A 27034-nucleotide genomic window follows, 5' to 3' on the forward strand; every position below is an offset into this window, starting at 1 on the left:
TGCCAGTGAACAAAGAAATCCCTGTGAATGTGGGTCCAAACCCTCACCCTCAGTATGATTAAGTGCATACTGGGATCATAAGGTACTGGAATCCACAGCCACTGGCTCCAAGTCCAGGTTATTTCCACCAGAACAGGCAAGCTATCTTGTTTCTGCCACTTTCCTTTGTGTGCCCTGGGTTGTTAGTGTTCACTGGGAGCAGCCTCAGATCGATGAGTGCTAAGCTTCTCAGTCCTGAGTTCATGTTCCCTTTAAGTTCTGACCTCCTACCTCCAAAAATTGTTATGGCTCTTCAGGTTATCACATGTATGTATTCCAGTACATTTGGAGACTTGAATGATGTCCCCAAAATGAAAAGGCCACTCAGCCCTGAGTAGTTCTATCCCCACAGCCCCTGATGCCCTGGCATTTAGGGTGGCACCAGCTGGTGTGTGTTAGGGGGTGGATTCTAGGCCAGCAGCCATGAAATCTAAAGGTTGATGTGAAAGGTGTCACCTTTCTGTGTGTGGGGACAGCAATCAGTACCTTCTGAAAGAGCCTCCAGCCATTTCTGGGGCTAACACCGACTGGGAGCACCAGGAGCCCTGGCTGTGTGGTCCAGGCACAGCACTAGTGTCAGGGATGATGGGAGAAGCTTGCATTGTCCTTGGACACTTAATGCTCACCACAAAACCCCCTGCTCCAGCTTGCTGGCTGCCTTTCAGAAAACCTGTGGGTGCCAGAAGCATGCTTCTCACTCTGCTTCGTGCCTCTCACCTCTCTGCCCTTGCCTGTCCTCCATTTCATGGGCACTGAGTTTCCTCACACCCATGCACAAGTTGCTCAGTGAACATGGCTGAGCCTTGGGGCCTCCTGTGGGAGGGGGCACAGAGAGGGGCCGCACCCCCATCACTGTGGCTGCCTGGCTGCTCAGTGTCTACTCTCTCTCCGCAGGAACGGCTTCCCCAAGCAGACGGCAGCCCAGCTCATCCTGAAGGCCATCTCCAGTTACTTTGTGTCCACGATGTCCTCCTCCATCAAAACGGTGTACTTCGTGCTCTTTGACAGCGAGAGTATAGGGATCTATGTGCAGGAAATGGCCAAGCTGGACGCCAACTAGGCTGAAGAACTCCAGAAACAGCCCATGCTGTTCCCCCGCCTCTGATTCAAAAGAAAAAAAAAAATCCCCTTCACTTTTACTGGGAGGCGAGAACCCTTTCATTTTCAATTTTTCTCATCTAGGGAAAATAAGGTTTTGGTTTCCAGTTTAATTGTTTTTGACCTTCTAAAATGTTTTTACGTTAGCACTGATAGTTGGCATTACTGTTAAGCACTGTGTTCCAGACCGTGTCTGACTAGTGTAACCTAGGAGATTTTATAGTTTTATTCTAATGAAATCCTGATTGATGCAGAGCAGTGGGGAGAATGGTCCCTTTTACACATCACAGAAGCCAGGAAGCCCTGTCTGTAACCGTGTGTTGTGGTGCTTTATTGTACACCCAGTGGCGTTCTTTTTACTATAATGTCTTTTATTCCTCAGAAGAAAAATCATGAATTTGCAACAGACCTAATTTTTGTTTACTTTTTGTCTTAATGATGGATTTGAGAATGAAAGATTTAAAAGGCAGAACAGAATCTGTTGTCCTTAATTATATTTGCAATTTGGAATTTGTGTGAATTGATTTAGTAAAATGTTAAACTGTTCTTGCTGTTCTTGCGACTGGCATGTTTCAAGTTATTGTGCTTATGAGTGGCAAGTCCTAGGTCGACTTTCCTGGTCACAGGATGAGGGGGGCAGGCAGCCCACCCCTCAGGAGGCTGCACAGTGGCAGCGGGTAGGGGCCCATCCACTGGCCCCCAGGGGTTTGTAGAGAATTCATATAGAGTCTGACCTGCCAGTTTTGTGACCATAGGCAGGTGTTATCCCATTCACAGATGAGGAAGGGAAGGTACCTAAAGCCACATGGCTGAGAATGTGGCAGGCTGACACACACACAGGCCAAAACTCCACCCTCCCATCTGGCCCCTCAGCCAATCTCTCTGACTCATGACTGGGCCTGGGTGCCCAGGGCCACTTGCCAAATGGAGCTGCAGAAACCTTGTGCACTCTGCTGGTACTGTGGGGCCAGTCATCTCTGCAGCGCAAGGTCCCTGGCAGAGGGGCTCCAGAAGCTTTGCAAGGGCAAGCTGCCACCCCACCCAAACTCTCTGGGATGTGCCTCAGCTTTCTCACACCCTCTTAACAGCCCACCTGCTTAGGCATATAGTTTGAGAGATCCCAACAAAACCAGAGTAGCGAAAATACATTAGCAAACAGACACTTTTTGCTTCAAAAAATACTTGTGCCTTAATCTAAGTTTGTTTAAAATGCACAGAAGCCTTCTTCCATCTTCAAAGCAGACTTAACGGGAAGAAACATGCAGCATCCTGCAGAACATGGATGCACACTCTTCCTTTCCAAAGTGGGCCTCACGAAATGAGAACAGGTCCAGAGTCTAGAACAGTGGCAGAAAATGTACAGCATGCATGCCACAGTGGGCTGGCTGTTAGCACTTGAAAGTTCTAAAAGGTTTTCCATCGCTGGTCTAGAATATCGTATAACTGATCTTTTCAGTGAAAAGGCAACCACTTGTAACTCAAACCAAAAACTGATTTTTCCAAATTTCCCAAGTGTCAGGTGTTATTAAGAATGTTAATTTTTTTTACAAGATCTTTGCTGGGTCTAGATTATGTATTCCTATTTCTTGATTAGATTATAGGAGAGAGGGAAAACACCTGGCATGTCTTTTTAGAGGATGTATCTTAAAATTATACCACTTAATAATATCACGGAGCTGTTTGCCTGGACAAACCCACTGTACGAGTCCTTCATGGGCATCATTTCATTTGCTGTTTGCAGTAACACCTTAAGGCAGGTCCCATCTTTAGATAGATTTTACAGCTGAGAACACCAAGGCTGAGAGAAGATGCTTGGCAGTGACCACATTGCTAACAAGTGATAAACAGATTGAAACAGTGATATACAGCTCCTGAAGGATCGCTAATCAGCAACAAGAGAGTCCATTTGACCTTGGTAACTCATACTGAAATCATCTGAGGCCACTATTGAACATCTAGAAGGAAGTAAGGTATAAATGAAATTGCATTTCCTTTGGAGAAATACCATGGAAGCAAATGCTATATTTTTCAAAGATCTTCCACTAGATGTCGCCCAAAGGATTGGAAAGTATCTAGAGAAAAGCAGTGAGTTTCTGCTGTTGTGATTGCACAAAAGAATAAATTGCATTCGTCAGGCTTTGGATGAAGCTTTTACCATAATCACCTCAGCGTTTCTGAACTTTGAATAATTCAAAGTACACCATGCTCCTGAGATGTGGGTGCACTGAAGATACTCTTTTCAGTGAAACCTAGCAAAAGAGCCCTCAAATCGCCTGGGATTCCCATCATCTCTAAACCACCCAGTTAGATTTTTAAACTGTAATCAAAAATTGCTCCCTGACATCAGCCTTATATTTAAAGGAGAGGATGAACTCATTACATTTAAAAAAATAGTTCAACTGCAAGGAATCTCTTAAAATATATACATGCCTCTATTCCAAAGAAAAGTTTGCAGTTTATAAGAATGAAATTATTTTGAGGAAGGAAACCCTGTAGAATCTTGAGGTTAGTGTTGTTCTCCAGCCCAGCCCTTCCCTTTGCCCTGAGTTGTGTGGAGACAGCCTGGCAGGGTTTGCTGTGAAGCAGAGCCCTCTCCTGTGCTCTGACAGTTGCATAGGCAACAATACCCACTCGCATTTGTTTCTGAAGGACAGTCCTTGCCCTTGGCAGCTGGGCTCTGCCTTGAATAATCCAGATGATTTTCTCAGCACACCTCCATGAACCTCTTTAAATTACATCTGAGATCTAAGCACCGTGGCTCCAACTGGGACTAAACTGATAATAACCACTCTGTGTGTGTGTCCTCTACATCCATCACTTCATTTATTCTCATGGCAACCCTGTGAGGAATGTAACATTATCTCTTTTATAGATGAGGAAACTACAAAACAGAGAGGTGAAGCATATTCCCCAAGGCCACACCTCTATATAAGGTGGAGCTGATATTGGAACCCAGCTCTGTCTGACTACAATCAGATCTCTCCCCACCCTCCCTGGAGCTGGATTCTCATTTGGTATCCGTTATAATAAGTATTCTATTCTCTAGTCAGTCAGTGTGTGTTGCCTAGTCACTCACAGGGCCTGTGTGGCTGGTCCCGGGGGTATAAAAAACCTGTTGGATGGAAGCTGAACCGAAATGTGTATTCAAGCAATACAGTGGTCAGCTGGAGTTAAGGAGTGCTTACTATGAATGAGGCCTCCAATAAAGGCAAGTCAGACATTGTCTCTGTCCAATGAGAGGCTTAGAGCAGGGTGTTCTGCTCACTGGTTCAGAGCGTTCCTGGAGGGTTTTCTGGAGCAAATAATCGAGTGCTAGACTTTGTAGGAAAGGCTGGGACCTCCTAGGCCAAGAGAGCAAAGTAGTGGGTGACAAATAGCAAGCTGGCACATAGGCTGCTCCCCCAGCCCTGCCTGGGGAGTTCCCTGTGTCCTCTCTGCTGAGAATCCCAGGTCTGCATCCCCTACTCCCACCCACAACAGCTACTTCAGTCCAGGCTCTGCTCCCAGCCTCCGGCCTGAGCCTTTGAAAATGTCCATCCATGGATTTGTCTGTCTGGCAGAATTCCTCCCTCCCATTCAAGATCAGGTGGCTATAGCAGCCCTGAAAGCCACAGCCACAGCTAATAGCTAGCCCTGACAGACAAACTAGCTTACATTAAAACACCAAGAAAAAAAAAATGGTTTAAAAAAAGGCCACTAATTTGCAGAATCCCAGCTCTCCCAATCCCAGGGCCCCAGGCTGTCCATGCTCAGCCTTTCTTGGGAGATAGGAGCCCTGACTAGGCCAGGCCAGGTGGCTGCAGGCAAGCCAGGCCTCTCATTTCCCAATTTGTCACTCAGGCTGCGGCATCAGTCACCCTGGTCCTAAGGGGATGGCTTGGCCAATTTACTCTTTAGCAATTGTGATGTTTAATTTTCACTGCCAGCTCCACTGGCCAGCGTTATCTTGGGAGTTGGCCTTGGTGCCGCCTTTGTGAGATCGACCTAAAAAGTCCCTAGGGTGTGGAGGGGTCCTGGGACCCACTCCTGGTGAGAAGAAAGGGAAATGCTTGATGGCCAGGGGTGAGGCTGCCTATTCTTGGGCTTTTCTTCTATTTATAACCTGACCTGTTGTATTTGCTTCTGGGGGTGTGGATATCAAAATATTATCACGTGATCCTCCTGACAGGCGAGGTAATAATGCTGCTCATTAATCCCCAGCCGCTCACCACCCTCCATGCTCCTGGCAAAGGTGTGTAAATAGATTGGCCTTTTCCTGACCCCTGAAAACCAACCCAGCCCCAGCTGCTTTGTCAAACTCAGGGACCAGAGTGTCTTAGAAACACTGCCTCAGCCATAGGAGGCACTTCCCTCCTCCCACTCTGCTCCTTCCTCAGCAACTGCCCTATGCCCAGGCACACACACACCCTCATGTACACAGGAGACTCCAGAGTACTCTGTTGGCAGAGGGCAGAATTCAGAGACATGCAAATAAACATCCTCCCAACTTGAGCAGAAATCTGGGGCTGTCTCCCATAGCACATAGCTAAAATTTCTCCTTGAGAGGTCCTCCTGGGCCTGTTTCACCCTGTGAAATGACCAAAACTATCTACAGAGCTGCCAACAATCCCCTCTGGAGTACTTAGAACAGGTCTCCTGGGACTCCTGCTAGGGCCTGCCAGGCACAGCAGCCATGCTGCACAATGAATACACACACACAAACACACACACAGTGTCAGTGTTTATGCCTGGCACCCTCAGCAAGTCCTGTGCTCTCTACCAAGAAGCTCTCTGATTGTCTTGCTGGGCAGGGGCTAGAAACTACCCAGTGTCACAGGTTAAAGGTCACCAATGGTTTCAGGTTTATAACTTCACCTTTAGGAGGACTAAACGCTTAGAATCCCAAGACCCTCTGTATCCTATGTCCAAGCCCTGAAATCACAGAGATGATCCCTGTGCAGAATAATAGTCCTAGAACACACAGGAGAGGGAGGTCACATGGGCCTCGCTGGCAGGAGCCCCTTCTGGCTCTGAGCCTTCTTGGGTGGGTGACTTTGATACCAACACCATCAGATGTCACACTGCCTCCCCCCTAAGCATTCATGAGCCTGGACTACTGAGCAAGAGCCCCAGCTCCTTCTGACACAGGCTGATGGCATGTGCCCTGCTGACCACCATCGCTCTCTTAGGTCAGGCCCCAGGCATGACCTTCTCAGCATGTCTGCCTGTGCACTCCCTGGCCAGGCTGACTGGGAAACCTGATATTTCTATACCTTGAAACAACAAGGCTTCCTAAGCTTAAGAGAATAAATTAGAGTTGAGTTCAAGTAGGCTCAGCTGCAGTGGATGGGCAAATTGATTTGCTTCCCATCTGGGAGATTAAATTCCACTGCCCCAAAATGGCAGCAGGGTAATGAGCTGTCAGTCAAACATTGCAAGCCAGGGCCCAGTGCATAATTGAAACCCAGCAGCCAGCCCCTCATTAGGTTCCATGGAGGTCCTGGCTATGGAGTCCCACCTTGAGAGGCCTCTCTCCCCACCAGAGAGTGCACTTGGCCCTGAGTCTGCATTCCAGGAAACACCATCTCTGGCAAGCACCAGGCTAATTTTAAGGAACTTCCACTGAGCTCACAGTATGCATAATACATCTGTCCACAGTCACTGACAGACCACTAGGCTTAATTATGGGCAAATGCAAACAACTGGGAGGATGCGGACAGCTCCCATTAGGATTGCACCTGAGAAACACAGCTGCCCAAGAGCTCCTTGGCTCAGTGTCCCATGCCTACTTATGTGTGTCCCCAGCCACCTCAAGGCTTTTCAAAGGCAACGCCCCCCAAGCCATCAGCACAGCCCACTCAGCCCCTCACAACCTACAGTCCGCATTCGAATACACAAGAATACACACACTGTGTTTTAATCCTCACAGTGCCCTGAGCTCTGGTATCAGTGTCTCCATTTTACAGACAAGGAAACTGAGGCCTGAGGAAGTCAGGAATCTGGCTCCTATCCCCACCAGAGGCCTGGGAAGGGGAAACGGCCAGCACTCTCTCCAGCCTCATCAAACACCTGCCCTCTCTTCACCTGTCCTTATCCTGTAGGGCCACTCGTGCCTTGAATTCAGCTCTTAGAACATCCCAGTTCACCAGGCTTTGTTCAGTCTTGCAGGTTTCCACAGTTAGACATCCATCCCCTCCACCTCCTCCAGGAAGCCTTCCTTGACTTTGATATCTGGACAAGATGCCCTCTTGTTGTTCACCCTGCACTTACAGCCACAGCACTGTGCCTACCAGACAACTGTCTGGCATTTACATGGCTAGAACACACTGAGTGTCATGTTGCATACATTCCCCAAACCCTCTGGCCCAATCCCAGTAGCAGGTTCTGGGAACATAATGGTAGCCAAGTGAGGGAGACCTTGCCCTCCACAAAGGCGTGGCAGTGCCTGAGCACCTGCCATACCTTCACGCCTACCCAGAGGGCCTGCAGCAGGGTGAGGCTCCCTCTTGGTGACTGCATGAATCACTGCCAGGACTCAAAGGCCAGTAGCAGGCAATAGGCTTGATTCAGAGAAGAGTTAGGGCCTGTTGGGGATGTGATGTCCTCAAAGACATTCCTGACACTATAGCCCTGAAGAAGTGAACCTGGGGTGGCAGCCAGGGGTAACACATCTCACTTTCTGTGAGAACATGGTGGCTTCACTTGAGTCTGACATTGGTGCAGCTTAGCCCCCTCTTGCTATACTGCTAACTGCAGCCCAGATCTCATGGTATCTGGTAAGTCCACTCTGCCTTGCTCCAGATTTGGAAAGGGAATGGATGTGGGTGGGACCTTTTGAGTTAGACACTAAACCTATATTACCAGTAAATGAAAAGACAATGGAAAATGTTTGCAGAAGGGACTTTGGAGTCATGCAGCAGGGAGCCCTTGCCCACGTACCAGTGAGCTCAGGTGGACATATTGTACAGATCACGGTATTGGCCACAGGATATTCCTTGGCGGGCCACTATTAGCCTGTCCTGGTCATCTTACACACACACTGGCATCAGGAAGCTCCTTTTCCTAGATCAACCTTGTGACAGGAGCACTAGATCCTGCTGCCAGCTCCACCCAAGGCCTGTGATCACCAGCACAGGCTGAGCAGCCCTTCTGGGTTCTCCATATGGCCCTGACTGGAAGTAGGTCCCACTCTCTGCTGCCTAGTCCATTACAGCACCAAGTAGAGTCATAATGGCAGCAGGACCATGAAGGAGCCCACTGAGAGACCCAGAGGCATCTGCTACCTCCACTCTGGAACATAAAACCACAGTAACAATGAATGCAAGAGATGTGGCTAGTAGCAGTGATGTGAATACTGTAGACTGAGGAGCACAGTATTTTACCAAATCCTCCCCAAAAACTCTGCAAAATGATCCCTATATCCCTATTTTCTAGGTAAGTTTGTATCAGAGAAGCAAATGACTTACCCAGGCCACACAGCAAGAACTTCGCCAAACAAGCATTCAAAGCAAGGAATGACTAACCCTGACATAAGCTTTTCTTTATTCTATTATTCTGACTCCCATTGGCCTTGAAAAGTATCTTATCCCATTTTACAGATGAAGATAAGTGAGACTGGATCAGCATCTTTTTCCCCCTAGGCCTCAAAGTCAGTGAGTAAAGAAGCTCTAGTCTGCATGCTGGGGCCCGTAAGCGTTTGTGCTTCCTGCTGGGCAGAGACCCAGGACTCCAGCAAAGCCCAAACTGACACAGGAACTGGCCCTAAACTCTGCTGCTCCTCAGGCTGGGGTCCTGGTTGGGGCCTTCCAGTAATTAGTGGGCTCTTGTTAAGACCCAGTCGCGCCATTCTCCGGCCAGGACTTGTTTTTGTTCCCATGCAGAGGCCCTCGCAGGAAGGCCAGGCGCACGTGCGCAGCCCCATAAATCCAGCGGCGGCGCTCATTACAACGTTCCGCTTCACGACTCTGCTGGCCCCTGCTCGGGCTTCCCCGGCCTCTGGGCCTCCCTGCAGCCAACCTCGGTTCTCTGTGCCGCCTGCAGCCTCAGACATGAGCTCATCCAGTACAAGGCATGTGAGGAAGTGGCCGGGCGGCACTCTCAGCAGTGAGGGACAATGTGCCTATTAAGGCCTGTCAGCTACCCGCCCCGCTGAACAGGACCACCCCATCTGGGCCTTGCCCAACCTCTGAGGACGCCACTTCTCGAAGCCAGTTCATGAGAATGTGCCATGGATGCGGCCTGCGCACTTGGCAGGTGGCCACAGGAAGTGGAAGCAAGGCAGGGAGGGCTTGGTTGGTGGAAGGCAGAAAGCCACTGAGCCTGTCCTGCCTCCTGGCGGCTGGGGGGACTGGCCAATTCCCTGTGGGATCTATGGCAGGTCATTCGATCCCTCAAAATCTCTGTTCCCACAGCTGTATATTGGGAAGTTACTTGCTTCCCTGGCCACCAGAGTGGAGGGCTCTGCCATGAACAAATGACAGGACAGAGGGACAGGTGTCTCATACTGGGGAGCACTGTGAGGTGGTCTGACATAGAGGAGCCTGAGTGAGAAAAGCAATGCCCTGAAGTCCATGACTCTGATCCCCCAGACTCTGGCTTTCCTTCAGCATGAAGCCTGACTAGTCCTTTATTCTGTGATGTGAGGAGCTGGTAGTGGCATGAAGAGGTAAGTGAACCCATATGATCTTGCGGCAAATCACCTCACCTCTTCAGGACAGTTTCCTTTTCTGTAGATCTGGCCACACCGCTGGTCATAAATGTCTAATAAAAGGGAACTACTATTATTTTTATTTCATACTGAAGCTATGTATGTACCATGGCTAAAACCCAAACTCTGGCTGTAGCCAGTGTTTGAGAGCAACCAGCTCATCTCATCTACATAGTCAATGCCATGGTCATTACCCCAGCATTCGTAGCTGAGGGTGCTGGAGCTGAGGATGCTGGAGGCCTCAGAGCCCCTCTCCATGTGGTGCTGTCACAGCTCAGAGAGGAACCAGGCAATGTCTAGTTTAGAAGAAGCATTCTAGAACTATATTGTCCAATAGAGTAGACACTAGCCACATGTGGTTAAATTTAAACTTACAGAAATTAAATGAAGTTAAGAACTCAACCTCTCATTCATACTGGCCACATTTCAAGTATATGAGCCACATGTGGCTAGTGGCTACCATGTTGGACAGTGTTGATGACAGAGCATCTCCGGTGTGCCAGAGAATGTTGTACAGGGCAGCTCTGCTCTAGAACACATAGAAGGATGATAGGTCTTTTCTATGGAGTGTCTGTGCTCCCTTCCTGCCTGTCATTCCACTTTGAGCATTGCTGGGGTCAGGAAAGCTCCAGCTTATTCAAACCTGGCTGAGGGTCCCAGAAGTCCCTGGGACTGGTGTGGAATTTTATGCCTTAGGTTTGTGAGGGGCCACTCCAGGCCAACGGGGTGACACTGTTTCCACAAAACATACCCAGACCCTAGACCTTCTTCCACAGCTCTTCTCTAACTGCCCAGGGAAAGTTGCCAAGGTAGGAGATGATGGGCCAAGGCCCCAGCTATGCTGCAAACCCCTTCAAGGCCATGGCCCCCTGTAGAGGTCTGACCAGCAGAGCTGGAAGGAATAGCAAGTGTCAGGTGGACGCTCCATACATGTGCCTATGATTCAGAGTGGCCCACATGTCCTGCTCAAAGGCACAGCTGTGGCACATACTAAAGCACAGAGAGCAGGGCAGGGGAATTGCAGCCAGGCTCTCAAGAGTGAGGCTCAGCACTTTGATCCACTTGTCTACCTGTGAGGTGTTTGCAGAACAAGCTGATCTCAATGCCAGCTCCATCTGGGCCACAAAACCCCTACTCAGTGTATCCTCATGAACCTGGCCAACAGAAGGACCACTCCTCAACCTGTCTGATGGAGAAACTGAGGCTCAGAAGTACAGGCAGTTTCCCCAAGCCTCCACACTGCCCTGGGCTTGCCTGGAAGTGCATCACATACTTACTCAGCCATGCTTTAATGAGCACTGCTCATAAACAGAGTACCTTTGAGGCTCTGTGGCTCTCAAAGCCAAACAAGGTCACCAGAGGCACTGCCTGGGTGCTCTGTTCTCTGTCTTGGGCTTCCCACTCTCTCTCTCAGCTCCACAAGATATCCCAGGACCCAAGTCATCAAGTAGGATTATTGCTGAGTTGGCACTTAGGGCATTTCCTCTCCCACAGACATGCTTGCTTAGAGATACAGAATTGCCAGCACCTCAATAGAGCCAGAGACATTCTCGTGGACCAGGGAAGTTTGCTATCTCTTGTACTCAGGAGAGCTGCCAAAGACTCACCAGAGACAGCCCATCTTCCCACTGGCACGAACCCACTGTGGTAGAGATGGCCAAACCCAAATGCCAGGCACTGTGCTGAAGCAATGTCCAGAGCAGCTCCCAGCATTGTGCAAGGGCAGAGGGAGCATTGTACCTCCCTGAGGCCTTGCCTTGCATTTGTCTCATGGAGGCCCTAGGACTCCAGTTTAAGAGCCTTTTTATAGACTCCTGTAAAGGAGAAAGTGAACTTTTAACATGTTTGCACTCTACTAAGTCAGTACGCATAAAAGGAACATCAGTTGAGCTTCCTCTGCCCCCTTGCCATTCAGCCAGGGTGGAGGACAGTAGGTGCGTTCAGTGCCGGCAGGCATCCCATGACTGCTCCTCCTTACCCAGAGGCTAGGAGTGTGGCCCCCACCTTGCAGGCCACCTGTCTACCAAGGACCAAGGGTGGGCAGTAACGAAGCCGGAAGCCCCCACCTTCAAGCTGGGCTAATGGGCCGCTCTTGCCCTCACTCAGCCGAGACGGCCGCCCAGATGCATAATTTTCATGGGAAGATTGAGAGGAGGGGAAATGTGGAAGCTGTAAAGTTTTACTAGGATTTCTCCACCATCCTCCCTTGGCCCCAACACCCATGCTGCCCTTCAATTTAAAGACAGCTTCCTTTTTGCCTTGAACTTACTCCTTAGATCAAGCTACCCCATCCCTGCCTCCAGGTTCCATGCTCCAGGTTCCATGCTCCAACTCCAGAGATGCCTGCCTGCTTGGCCAGGAGAAAGAGGGACAGGCAGCTGGAGCCCCACAGAGGACATTCTCCTGCCCAGGCTCTCTGTAGCAACCCCCAAAGAAGCCACCACCCCATCTGCCATCCCATCAGAGTCAAGAGAGTCAGGGTTTTATGTCTGAGACCCGACACACTCCTTGGAGCTGAGTTTGCAAACATAGGCACACAGTTCCCCGTTCACTCATTCATGGGCAGCTTCTGTGTGCAAGGCCTGGAGAGTGATTGGCCCTTAAGGCCACATAGAGAGCAGCATCTCAGTGCATAAGAACATGGACCTTAGAGTCAATTTCTGGGCTTGGATCCTAGCTTTGCCACTTACTGTGTTACTGAGTCACCTGGCTTCTCTTATCTCTGATCTATAGAATAAAAGCAATAATTTTTTCATATACAGATACATAACAACCACTATGAAATTGTTGTGAAGACTAAGTGACATGAACTACGTGGCTGGCATATGGCAAGCACTCACAAAGTGGGGCTCTAAGAACCCTGCAAGGAAATGCTAAGACCTGGATATTGACTATACCTTTTAGGCCCATGTGTTAGGTGCTTGGTCCCCAGCTTGGCACTATTGGAAGATGGCAGAAACTTTAAGAGGTGGGGTCTCATGGGAAGTTTTTGAGTCACTGGAAGCATTCTCTCAAATGGAGCTCTGGAACTCTAGTCTCTTCCTCTCCCTCTTTTGCTTGCAAGCCATTAAGTGAGTGATTTTTGTTCCACCATGATGCCCTGCCTCACCACAGGCCCAAAAGTAAGGAGGACAACCAATTATGGACTGAGCCCTCCATATATGTGAGCCTAAATAAACCTCTTCCCTTTAAAAACTGATTACCTCAAGTATTTGTTACAGTAATAGAAAACTGAGTAATACAAGAAATGCCATTATATCCTCTTGGAGAATGAGGAAACTGAGGCCTGGCAGGTGAAATGACTTGGAGTCCAGTTCTCTCAGACTCCAAAGCCCACAACCCTATGGACTGCAGAGCAAATCAGGCTTAAGGGTAAATCAGGTCACCAAACGAGAAAAGTTTAGTGCAAAAATGAATGATTTTAACTTAGTCATCATGGTTTAGTGTTTCTTATTTTAAGCTGATGATGGGTGGATAGGAGTGGTAGAATGCTGTTAGTGCTTAGGTCATTCAGCCTAGTGCACGGGCCATATTTTTATCAGCTGCAGAAGATCAAATCCTTACCTAGTGGCTAGTTAGCTGTACAAGGCTCCTGAGAGCACAGCTCACAGTCAAGCTCCATCATATACACCTGTCCCAAAATCTTAAGGATCCACACTCCAATCACCTGTAGCTCCAGACACTGGCAGATGGAGAAACAAGTCCACAAAGCCTTGGCCATCCCTGCAGCACTATCCACACCATCCTCTGCCCATATCTGCAAGCTCCCTGGCCCCTGTTTTAGCAGACTTACTTTTCTGTATCATTTGAATGTCTGTAACCATCATGAAAAGGGAAGAGAGCAAAATTCATTACATGCTGGTGCCTACCACCAGCTTGCAGATGCCCATGCTCAGATTTGAAACTGGACAGAGCTTTGAATTCCCAGAAACTGAAGCACACAACATGAAGAGGAAGCCGACTTGACAGCCAGGCAGCCCTGGCCACTTGACTCGGCCTTCTCAGAGCTATGCTCTTGCCTACATCACTTGCCATTTCTGAGACTCAGTTTCCTCATTTGTAAACATACTTCAAGATCTTACCCATGGGGGTTACTTCCTCTTCTGTCTTCTTGTGTCTATACATCCTGTCCTCTAACAAAAGCTCCCCTAAATAAAACATGGGTCTCTTCCTTCTTCTTATGGCAGTGAGCTGAGTCCAGGTCTGGACTGAGACAGTGCCTGCTGAGTGCTGGTGATAAATGGGATTAGAGAACTGCAGACAGGGGATCCACTGTTCTGGCAATGTAGCAGGCCACCCTCCCACCCTAAACATCCAGCAATGCTGGATAAGACACCATAGACATAACTGTAAACATAAGACTTAGCTTAAAAACAAAAGAACCAACAAAAGAACAGCCATGAAAAATCCACAAGGCTGAAACCTCTTACTAAGGCCAAGCCACATGAACACTGAAACTGTGGCTACTCGACTTCATAACCTGCCAAGCCCAGTTCCATATGCCAAACACCACATCCACGATTCTTTTGAGACAACCATCCCTTTCTCCCTCTCTCTCAACTTAATTATAGGGATGTTGAGTTCATTAAGCTTCCATGGGAGGAGTCACTTTGCTCTGTTAAACCAATCTACAGGCATGGCTTTAATCTAATCAGAGGTCATAAGAACACTTCCTTAATTTTTTTTGAGACAGTGTTTCAATGATTATGCCTTAATTTGGGTTTTTGACCTTTGGCTACATGGCCACACCCTTAATGTGGCAAGGAAACACTTTCATTTGGCAACTCTGAAAGACCAAGGATTTTAGAACTCATTTCTGTTTGCAAACTGGCCAGTTCTTGACTGAGCTCATTTCTTTCTTGGAGCACCTTATGGAATGTAGCTTGTGACAAGTGATTCACAAAAAGAAATCCTTTGACCCAGGCCGGACACAAGCTGAGAAAGTGATTTAGGCACTGTAAGATGGGCAGATATCCTGCCCTTCTGTTAGGAAGGACAGGAAGATGGTGGAAAGGAACTCCCAGAAAGTGAAACCAGGAGCTATGCCTGGAGGACAAAGGATCTGGGAGCTACCCTTAGAGGGCAAAACTAGGACACAGTCAAAGAAAATCACAGACCCAGGGTAGCAGGACCTCAGCTGCTTTCCCAGGAGGACGAACCTGGGATGGGCCACTGCTTTGTGCCTCAAATTCTTCCCCTTTTAAATGATAGTTGTGGCTACTTTTTCCCAGGTCTCGATTATACATTTTGTTTGGGGGAGGATGGGGTGGAGGCAGATTCTTATCTCTTCAGTTTATAGGCCTCTAGGTCAATAGGACCTGATGCTATGATTAAATGAAAATTTAAGGCTGGGGAGGGGTTAGGGTATTTTACTTGGAGGAGGGAAAAGATTGTATTACCATTCAGCAAATAATCATCTTCCCCCAACCTCCTCCACAGGTCAATCAGACTTCCTACTCCACTTATCTTGGGCTTTGTTATGTGACTTTCTTTGGCCAGTGAAACATGAATGGCCATGATGTGTGCAGAATTTAAATAATTTTTTTTTTCTGACCCTATAATGCAAGAGAATTCACCCAGATACCAGCTGCCTCAGACCTGGACTACATGGCCACCAGAACCAACCCACAAATCTGTAAGCAAAAGTAATGTTTTTTTCTTGTAAGTACCTCTCAAAAATTTAATGAAGATAGACTGAAAGAGCATATTTAGTTTATAGCTCATCATATTTCCTGGAGATAATAAAGGAAGGGAAAAGAAATCATTTAAAAAGATAATGGCAAATCTTTTCCAGAATCAGTGAAAGGGCATTAAACCTAAATTTAGGAAGTCCAACAAATCCCAAGTAGGATACATTTTTTAAAATTCACACAGACAATTCTGAAGACAAAGAGAAGATCTTACAAGTTGCCAGGGAATATGCAATCTGTCCCTGGCCCTACATGAGCTCCCTGCCTAGGAACTACATATGGGGACAGATACACCCTTTACTGAGTGAAGAGCTGCTGGGCAGGTGGCTTTGTGGGCATGATGTTATCTGCAGAAAATCTTGGCAGGCCTCCAATCTGGTCTTTTCCATGACAGATGAGGACCACGGGTTCAAAAAGGGAAGGAGAAACACCTGAGTATGTTGTCTCATTCTCTTGGCAGACACAAGACTTGAGACCAGTCACCTACCTCCCAGCCTGGCTGCCAACCACCAAGTACTGAATGTCCCTGAGCCTGGTATAGGTGGGAACACAGCAAGCAGGAGCTCCTCAAGCCCACGTGACAGGGGAACAGGAAGAAAGGAGAGCCCCCAAAGGCCCTGACATGTTGGCCACATAAGCAGTGCTTCCTGGGTCATGATGGCTACGCTCTGGAAGCAACTGCCTTGTATATGATGCAAACTGACTTCAGGGCCTCTGCGGGCACTGCACACTTCAGCACCACTCCCAAGAGACAACTCAGCCCAAGCTAAAGCAGCCCCTGCTGAAAAGGGCATAACTGGCTATCAAAAAGCACCCCACCAACCACTCTTCCCTCTTAGAATGACCCTTTCAGAGTGGATGTAGCATAATCTCTCTCTTATCCCCTAACTGGCCAAGGTTTCTTTGAAGAGTGGCCAATGCAAATAGCACATAAAAATGAATCCAGAAACCAAATTTCCAGCTCCAGGATGATGCACTTCTATTTGTGGGCAGACCGAACTTCCTGGGACAGCTTCCCAGAGCTCAGGGACATCTGTCCTGTCCCATTGCCACTAAGCCCAGGGCCGATGCTGACAAGGTGATCTCCATAGACAACAGTTGTCGAGGGGATCTGTCCCCATAAATACCCTTCTCCTGGTCCCCACAAGGAGGAACAGCACAGTTGCAGGTCTTAGAATGGCCCACCCAACATGCAAATGGAGAAGCTTGGGGCGGGAGAGAAGGGGGCTGCCAAATGAAGAAACCACTCTTGTCTCTGAGCTGAGAGCCTGCACTGGGAGAGGTGGCAGAGGCAATTACTCAGCTCATTAACAACCTCAAGTTTGCTTATTTTCGCAAAAAGAATCATCTGGCTGGTGTTTCTCTGGGTGGCAAGCCAGGGATCTCCTCACAAGTGGTTGCCCATGGAGAGTTTACTCAATAGACAATACTGGCTGGCTGGTCCATGAACACTCCGGCTGCCATGTGGGCCACGGGTACTGGTCCTCCCATAACCTGTTGACTATGGCGCAGAAGAAACTGCTCTAGGAAATGAAACTGGATGCTCCCCTAGAGCAAAGGCAGGTCCAACTTAAAATGTGGAGTCCAACTCTCAGGCAACCTTTCCTCTTCAGAATGTTTTAGAAGCCAAGAAGCAGGCCACAAAGTCTTTGAACATCCAAGAGTTATCACAACTTCCACACACAGAAAGCTCATTCCCCCTCCTCACAGAAGAACTCCCTCAGAGCCAGGGATACTGAACTATGACCTCCTCACTCTCCTAGACTGGAGCAGTGAATCAGAAGATTAGGCAGGACCACAAAACAATGCAACCCTGTGACAGCCAAAAGTGATAGCTGAGAGCAAAGACAGAATGCAGAGTCATAGAAGCACGTAGAAAGAAAGAAACAAACAAACAAACAAAAAATGAAACCTGCAACCAATTCAGGGCAGGGGCAAACTGTCATACATCTGAATAGGTTCTGAACTATAGCAGAGAACAGACCCTGGCACAACATAACATGCAAATCTATTTTTTAACTTTACATTTGAAAACATCTTCAAGGGTTAATTTTGCCTGAGTCGTTATCACAATGAATAGTGGACAGAGACTTTCTAAGCCCATCATTCCTTCCATACTGACCAGCTGGCATCCTACTATGAAAAGAATGCCACTTGCTTCTTCCACACCAATTTATACCAGCATGGCTCAGGGAATACAGTTTAGTGGCTTTTAATCCATTTTCATCTTTATAAATTTTGATGCTCATGTGTCTCAGGCTGGGCCAGTGGGAGTCCCATACTGCTTCTCTATCCTTCTGACCTGTCTGTATCTTTCTTTATGTCCTTCTATACTTTCTAGCATAATGTGATGCTCTGGGCTCATTTTGCATTTTTCCCCCTCCAGCCTGGGAATTAGCCATAGTCTTGGTGAAAATGGTATTAGAAACCATCATCTGAGATCCAGGCATAGTGGTGCACACCTGCAATCCTAGCACTCTGGGAGCCTGAAGCAGGAGGATCAGAAGTTCAAGCTCAGCCTGGGCAATTTTAGTGAATTAGTGAGACCTTGTCTCAAAATGAAAAACAAAAACAAAGGACTGGGAATGCAGCTCAGTGTGAAGGCCCTGGATTCAATTCCCAGGACTGAAAAAAATTATCTGAGCAAGTAGCTATCTGCTACATAGCTGTCATTGTTTCTAGGTCCTCGTATTAGAAAAAACCCAGAAATATTTGGGTGCTATATTTGTGCTTATTTACATATTGATCTATATTGAAAACCACAAGCTAACACCAATACTTCCAGTAACACTGGGATTGATCCTGCTTTTACTTTTCCTTACCTGTAACTGCCTTTTCCAGTAGTGGGAAGACTGACTCCATTACCCTCAGTTTCTTTACCTATCTGCTCAATTTCCTGTATTTTTTTCTTAAATTCTTTTATTGGTACATTTTAGGTATACAATAAATTTACATTTATCTTTGGGTGCTTGTACCTGTACATGATGTATCTTGGTTCTTATTTTTCTCCATTACCTGTGCGTCCTTCACCCCTAAACCTTTCCCTATTTACGTAGACTTTGTTTCCGTTTTTTTCTTTTCTCATAATTTTTCCTTTCCATTCTTTCCTTTCCCCTCCCACCACCCCTACCCCATTGGACCTTTTCCTATTTCAAATTATCAATTATTAGTTATTAATCCTTTTAGTCCTTATTTACACTCTCAGTTTCTCACACTAGAGAAACTATTCGGTATTTACACATGTGTGTCCTATTTATTTCACTTAAGAGTATAGCCTCAATGTGCATCCATTTAGCTATAAATGACTCCAGTTTCTCGTTCTTTATGGCTGAGTAGTACTCCATTTTATCAAAAAACCACATCTTCTTTACCCAGTTTCCAGTTGATGGGCACTTGGGCTGTTTTGAAGCTTTAGCTATTACAAGCTGTGCAGCAAAAAACATGGGTGCACATATATCACTGTGGTATGATTCTTTTAATTCTTTTGGGAAAACACCCAGCAGGGAAATAGCTGGGTCAAATGGGACCTCTAGTCCCAGTTCTTTGAGGTATCTCCATGTGGACTTCCACAGTGGTTGCACCAGTCTGCACTCCCACCAACAATGGAGAAGGGTTCCTTTCTCCCCACACCCCTGCCAGCATTTGTTATTGATTTCTTGATAGCAGCCACTCTTTCTGGGGTGAGGTGGAATCTCAGTGTTGTTTTCATCTGCATCTCTCGAATGAGCAGTGATGTTGAACATTTTTTCATATGTTTATTTGCTTTTACTTCTTTGTCTGAGAAATGTCTGGTCATTTCAGATGCCCATTTTTGAACTGGGTCTTTGAATGTGGGGGGTCTGATTTTTTTCAGTTCTTTATATAGTCTAGATAGTAGCCCTTTGTCTGAGTTACAGCTGCTAAAATTTTTTTCCCACATTGTAGGTTGTCTGTTAGCTCTGTTGGTAGTTTCTCTTGTAGTGCAGAAGCTTTTCGATAAGATGAAATCCCAGTTGTTGATTCTTTCTGCTAGTTCCTTTGCTACTGAGGTTTTGTTCATAAAGTCTTTTCCTATGCCAATATCTTCAAGCATTCTACCTAACTTATCTTCCTGCAAGTTTAGTGTTTCTGTCTTAATATTTAGATCTTTAATCCACTTAGATCTTAGTTTAGTGCATGGTGATAGATATGGGTCTAGTTTTAATCTCTGACAGGTTGAAATCCAGTTTTTCCAACAAAATTTATTAAATAGGCTATCTTTTCTCCAATGAGGGTAGTTGGCTCCTTTGTCAAAGATGAGGTGGCTGAGTATGTCTGAAGTTGTTTCTGCATCTTCTAATCTATTCCACTGATCCTTGGGTCTGTTTCTTTGCCAGTACCATGCTGTTTTTATCACAGTAGCTTTGTAGTATAGTTTCAAGTTGGGGATGGTGATACCCGCAGTCATGAATCTGTTGCCTAGAATTGCTTTTGTTATTCTAGGCCTCTTCTGGTTCCAAATGAATTTTTGGATCATTTTCTCTAGTTCTGTGAAGTATATTGTTGGAATTTCAATTGTCATTGCATTAAATCTATATAGCAGTTTTGGAAGTATGGCCATTTTCAATATATTGGTTCTTCCTACCCAGGAAAAAGGGGTGTCTTTCCATTTTCTTATATCCTCCTTGATCTCCTTTTTCAGAGTGCTGTAGTTTGCAGTGTAGAAGTCTTTTGCTTCCTTTGTTAGATTGATTCCTAGATATTTCATTTTCTTGGATGCTATTGTAAAAGGAATTGTTTCTCTAATTTCTCTCTCAGGAAGTCTGCTATTTGTGTATAAGAAGGCTATTGTTCTTTGAGTGTTGACCTTATATCCAGCTACTCGAGTGAATCCGTCAATGAAGTCTAGAAGTCTTTTGGCAGAGGTTTTTGGGTCTTCTATGTAAAGTATCATATCATCAGCAAATAATGACAGTTTCACTTTTTCCTTTCCTATCTTTATTCCTTTTATTTCTGTCTCTTTTCTAATTGCTGTGGCTAATGTTTCCAGAACTGTATTGAACAGGAGTGGTGATAGTGGGCATCCTTGTCTTGTTCCTGATTTTAGCGTGACAGTTTTCAGTTTTTGACCATTTAGTATGATGTTGGCTGTTGGTTTTTCATAGATAGCCTTAATCAGGTTGAGATAAAGACCTTCTATTCCAATTTTCTGTAGGGTGTTTATCATGAGTGGGTGTTGCCTTTTGTTGAATGCCTTTTCTGCATCTATTGAGATGATCATATGGCTTTTGTCCTTGACTTTGTTAATATAGTGTGTTACATTTATTGATTGACATATGTTGAACCATCCTTGCATCCCTGGCATAAATCCAACTTGGTCAGGATATATGATCTTCTTGATGACCCTCTGTATTCTGTTTGCCAGTATCTTGTTGAGGATTTTTGCATCTATGTTCATTAGGGAGATTGGCCTGTAGTTCTCTTTTTGGGTTGGGTCTTTGCCTGGTTTTGGAATCAAAGTCACACTTGCTCCCAGGAATGAGTTTGGAAGACTCGCTTCCCTTTCAATTTCCTTGATGAGTTTAAAGAGTAATGGTATTGGTTCTTCTTTAAATGTTTTGTAGAATTCAGCAGCGAAGCCATCAGGACCTGGGCTTTTGTTGGTAAATTTTTTATTACATTTTCAATTTCACTCATTGTAATTGGGGTGTTTAGAATTTCTATATCTTCATTTAACTTTGGCGATTCATATGTACCTAGGAATCAGTCCATTTCTTCTGTGTTTTCCATTTTATTAGAGTACAGGTTCTCAAAGTAGGTATGGATGATCCTCTGGATTTCTGCTGGGTCTGTTGTGACTTCCACTTTTTCATTCTTAATTGCATGTATTTGAGTCTTTTCTTTCCTTTTTTTGATAAAGTTGGCTAAAGGTTTATTGATTTTATTTATTCTTTCAAAAAACCAACTATTTGATTCATTAATTTTTTGTATCATTCTCTCAGTCTCCATTGCATTGATTTCTGCTCTGATCTTTATAATTTCCTCTCTTGTGCGGGCTTGGGGTTGTTATTCTCTTCTTTTTCTAGGAGTTTGAGGTTCTGCATTAGATTACTTATCTGAGTTCTGTTTTCCTAATATGGGCATTCAATGCTATGCATTTCCTGCGTAGAACTGCTTTCATTGTGTCCCATAGGTTCCTAAATGTTGTACTGGCATCATCATTTACTTGTAGAAACTGTCTAATTTCTCCTTTAATTTCCTCTGTGACCCATTGGTTGTTCAGGAGGGTGTTATTCAATTTCCAGGTGTTTGTAGTTTCTCATGTTATTGATCTCCAATTTTATTGTACTGTGGTCTGATAAAACACAGGGGGTAATTTCAATTCTTTTACATTGACTTAGACAGGTCCTGTGAGCTAGCATGTGGTCTATTTTGGAGAATGACCAGTGTGCAGCTGAAAAGAATGTGTATTCTGATTTTGTGGGGTGGAACACTCTGTAAATATCTATTAAGTCCATTTGTTCAATAGCTTGGTTCAGTTCTAGAATTTCATTAATTTTTTGTCTAGATGATCTAATTGTGATAGTGAGGTATTGAGGTCCCCCACTACAATTGTATTAGTCCTTATTTGGTTTTTCATGTCTATTAATATTTGTTTTGTATAGCTGGGGGCATTCGTATTTGGTGCATATATATTTAGGATTGTCATCTCTTCCTCTTGGATTGTTCCCTTCACAAGGATATAATGACTATCTTTTGTCTCTCTTAATTAGTTTTGGTTTGAAATCTACTTTGTCTGCAAATAAGATTGCTACCCCTGCTTTTTTCCAGGTTCCTGTCACATGGAGAACTGTTTTCCATCCTTTTACTTTCAGTCTATGAATTTCTTTTTGAGTTTGGTGTGTTTCTTGTATACAGCATATTGCTGGATTTTGCTTCTTAATCCATTCTATTTCTTTTGATTGGTGAATTGAGGCCATTAACATTGATAGTTACAATTGAGAGATACTGACTCATCCTTGTCATGATGTTTTACTGTTGTTGGCTATTTCTTTTTCCCCCTTTCCCTTTAGTTTCTTACCTTGTCTGGTGGCTTCCCTCTGTTGAGCCTCATGGAGTTGTGACCTTCATTGCCTTTTTCTAGGATATTGCTTAGAATTGTCTGGACTGCTGGTTTGGTATTCATGAAATTTCTCAGGTGTTCTTTGTCATGGATGTATCTAATTTCCCCATCAATTTTGAAAGATAATTTTGCAGGATACAACAGTCTAGGTTGGAAGTTATTTTCTTTTAGGGCTTGAAATACTTCACGCCAGGCTCTCCTTGATTTGAGGCTTTGTGTTGAGAAGTCTGCCGTGATTCTGATGGGCTTTCCTTTATAGGTGACTTGTTTCTTTTGTCTAACTGCCTGTAGGATTTTGTTCTTCTGTTGGGTTTCTGGGATCTTGACTATTATATGTCTAGGTGTAGATTTTTTTTTTAATCATGGCTGGGTGGAGTTCTATATGCCTTGCTTATCTGTATGTCCAATTCTCCTCCTCTGTCTGGGAAGTTTTCCATTATTACTTCTGCGAACAGTTTTTTTATGTCAATTGTACTTTCTCCTGTTTTTTTGTGGACTCCTATCAGTCTTATGTTATTCTTCTTTGCATCGTCTAGCAGCTGTTGAATTGATTTCTCATAGTCCCTTACTATTTTTAAGAAATTTCTGTTTTCCTGGTCCTTCACCACAATCCTGTCTTCTGTATCTGATATTCCATCTTCAGATTCTCTTAATCTGCTCTGCATGCTTTCAATGGAGTTTTTAATCTCCTGAATATCTGTTTGAATCTGTTTCATGGTTTCCATTTCTTTCTTATGCTGGGCATTCCTGGCTTCCAGCATGTTTCTGAGCTCATCTATTTTTTTTTTATCAGTTTCTGTTCTAGAGCCTCTAATCATGTCTTTCACTCTACTCACCATCTCTGTAGTTATCTGGGAGATTATTTCTGCTTTGAATTTTTCTAGAGCCTCATTCATCTGTTTTGTTACTTTCTGTGCTGTCAGTTCAGGGTCTCCAGGTGATTATCAGACTTTTGCACCTCATTTCCCCCAGGAATTGCCTTTTGTGGGGTGGAAGTCTGGGTTTGTGACTTGCTTAAATGCCTTCTCATTTTTGTTTTTGGAACTGTCCCTGGTTTAATTCCTGGGTTGATATTATGAAGTTGTTTATTGTAAGTATCTTTTTTGATCTATTTAAAACCCTTATGGAATGATTGCTTCTCAGAGGTGTCTACCAGAAATAGCTAGTCTTTAGGTTTTGAGTCTCTAATGACTCTGAGGCTAACTCATTTTCATTATACCAGGAAGAAAAACTGTTTAGATCAATCACGACACCTTAGCCCAAGTCATACAATCAGCAATACTATAGCACCAAATACCTCTTAAAGAATGACAATTTGTGGTAGTTATTAATCTATCACCTTTAAAAAATAAAGGGCCTCCTTCAAGGTGTGTTTCTGCTGTCACAATAGACAACGTGGGCAGCAGTGTGCAGTTATAAGTCAGTGAGTCTCAGTAAGCTAGTCCCAACCCGTGAGGTTCAGGCAGATTTCTGGTTGCAAGTCCCAAGTTGAGCTCCCTGTCCTCCTGCAGGGTTGCACTCTGCAAGTTTCTACTGTAGGTTTCAGCTGCTTTTCCCCTGAAGAAAGTCCAGTTTCTGATGGAAGCTGATAATCCCTCCAACTTAACCAATCACAGTGGTCTGCTGGGCCTTTATTGCAGAGATTCCCTTCGCTTTTCCAGTGGGCTTGTTTTCGTCAGGGAGCCTGAGACAGGTGCTCTCTCTGTTGTTCACTTCTGGAGCTCAGGACAATGGCTTTTGTCCCCCTGTGCTTCTGCAGTGTGTAACCAAGTAGCTGCACAGCCAAAAGGCCAGAGGCCAGGGAGGGGTGAATATTGTTGGAGGCGCCCAAGCGGCCCAGCCGTCAGCTGGTGGGCCTGCCCGGGGTGGGGGGGGGTCCTTCTCACCCTGTCCTGGTGGCTGGTGGAAAGCCTGTCCTGGTGGCTGGTCCTCAATTTCCTTTAGATACCTAAATTCTCAAACCCACCAGGCTGCCACTCAGCTGAGCTACCTTCTGCACATGGCTTTTAACTTCTGCCTGACCATGTTCCCTGTTGAGCCTGCTTAAATGTTTTTTAAAATGTAATTTTAATGAATCATAAATTACCATAAAATTAGCCCACTTTTAGTATATGATTCATTGATTTTTAAGTAAATTTATTGGGTTGTACAACTTTCAACACAAGCCAACTTTAAAACAGCTCCGTTAGCCCAACAAACTCCCAAGTATCCCTCTGTATCCATCTGTACCCTGTACCTCCTTGCCTTCTCTATAGATCTGCCTCTGCTGGAAATCTCTTACAAAGGAAATTACATTGTATGTAACTAATTCACTCAGGATGACACTACTAGAACTAGAACTACATGTTTCTAGTTCATACATATTGTGACATGTATCAGTAGGTCCTTCACTCTTTATTGTTACACCATATTGTCTTAATGGATGTCACACTCTACCTATGAACCAACTGATGGAAATTTGGATTATTGCCAGTTTGGTGTTATTATGTATAGTGTTGCTATGAACATTCAGGTTCAGTCTTATATAGACACATATTTCATATATCTTGGGTAGTGTGGTAGGAGAATAAAGAGATCCCTGAGATGTGCAGGTTGCTAATCAGCTAGCCTTAAGAAAGCAAGATTATCCTTGGGTTATTTTATATTATTACCATTTCTTAATCCTGAGGACCTGTGAATACATTTTATTACATGGCAAGAAGGAATTAAGATTGCAGATGGAATAAAGGTTGTAAATCAGCTGCCCTTAAGAAGGTGAGATTATCCTGGATTATCTGGGTAGGCCCAGTGTCATCACAAGAGTCCTTACAAGTGGAAAGGAGAAGAGGAAATCACAGTGATATGATGTGAGGAGGACATAACCCACTCTTGCTGGCTTTGAAGACGGAAAAAGCAGCCAGGAGCCAAGAATTATAGGCATGCTCTTGAAGCCAGAAAATGTAAGGAAAAAGATTCTCCCTGAATCCTGCAGAGGGGAACTTGGCCTTGCTCATACCTTGACTTCAGCCCAGGGAGACCTACTGGACCTTTATCCTCCAAGACTGTAAGATAATTCACTAAGTTTATGTTGTCTTAAGCAAGCCACCAACTTTGTGGTAATTTGTTACAGTGATGATAGGAAATCAATACAGGTAGATATCTAAAAGTACATACTGGGTTACACAATATGTTTATGTTTAACTTTTTAAGAAATGAACTCTTTTTCTAAATGGCTATATATTTTTACTTTCTTACCAGAAATGTATGAGTTTGGTTAGTTTCTAGAGCCTGGAAATGATTTTCTTTGATTATTTTGTCCAGTTTTATCATCATTTTTTGGCCAGAGGCTACCATACCAGAACCAATAATTTTTTGATTGAATTACTGAAGAAGGAAAAAGAAAGGAAAACAAAAAGGAAGAGAGAAAGGCCAAATATTTGTTACGGACTTATTGGCAATTTGAGGGGACAACAGACTTCCAGGTTCATACCACACCTTGTCTCTTATTAGCTGCATGATTTGGGGCAAGTTGTCTCACTTTTCTGAGTCTCAGTTTATTCACTATAAAACAGTATTAATAGCCATAGGATCTGCCTTCTGTTCTATACTTGTATTTGGTGCTAACAGCTGTGAATTATTAATAATTTTCATAATGGTCAGGTCAAAGAGAATAGGCTAACTTTTGTCTGCTCATCTGTATTAAAGAATATGGAAGGATTTGTAATTAATTGTAAAAAAAAAAAACAACCAGAGTGTGGTTTCTTAGAAATGTAAACAGTTGTCTTATTTGACAAATTTCCAGGTCACTTAAAGATTTCAGAAACCTAAAATTTAACTGGAGAATTTTACCTATCATCTATTGCCAGTGATTATCTATACAGCACCACGTTCCTCCATCAATAACAACTCTATACAACTGTACCAAATTTTACACCTCTTAACATCTACTTTGCATACTTTCACGTAGTCTTCAAATGAGTCCAGTTGCTAGATGGAGCAAGAATCACCTCATTCAACAGATTAGAAAACTGAAGCCCAAGTGCTGTCAAGTTGTTCAATCAAAACTAAAGAGAGGATTATGCCAGAGCTGTGCCATTTGCTCTTTTTCAGTGAATGTTGCTGATTTTCTTCCACAGACATAGTTCCCACCTTTCTTTGACTGACATTGCTCATTCATGGGCTGTGAAAAAGCAACAGGCTCTTCAAATCCAGAGATACTAATAACACAGTCAATGTCCATGAACGTATACTGATTCATTACGATTCCACTCATCTTGCTGGGAGCAGCCATGCATGGCTTGGTATCTTGGAATCAAGAATCTTCATTACAGTGATAAAGCCATGCAGAGGCTAACTTGGCATTTTTTCTGAGCCTACTGACATTTTTAATGCATTTGTAAAAATGAAAACGAGTCAAGGCACCCAAGGCCAATTGCACAGGATAAGTCAACACCCCTTCCC

At 44.8% G+C, this 27034-nt stretch overlaps 1 protein-coding gene and 1 long non-coding RNA gene across 9 annotated transcripts in view; one reads left to right on the forward strand and one right to left on the reverse strand.

The window, feature by feature from the left end:
• Positions 1–1683, forward strand: part of Macroh2a1 (macroH2A.1 histone) — a 64405-nt gene extending 62722 nt beyond the window's left edge. For all 6 annotated transcript variants that reach the window (XM_087194467.1, XM_004836212.4, XM_021237961.2 and 3 more), the window contains 1 exon segment: positions 934–1683. In XM_087194467.1, coding sequence (XP_087050593.1) covers positions 934–1099 — 166 coding nt within the window. In that variant the 3' untranslated portion in view covers positions 1100–1683.
• Positions 1–27034, reverse strand: part of LOC110344461 (uncharacterized) — a 255570-nt gene that overhangs the window by 11904 nt on the left and 216632 nt on the right. The window lies entirely within an intron of this gene.

Source organism: Heterocephalus glaber, unplaced genomic scaffold (assembly GCF_053883595.1).
Source record: "Heterocephalus glaber isolate CG9 unplaced genomic scaffold, H.glaber_assembly_v1.0 deba00001606, whole genome shotgun sequence".
Lineage (NCBI taxonomy): Eukaryota > Metazoa > Chordata > Mammalia > Rodentia > Bathyergidae > Heterocephalus > Heterocephalus glaber.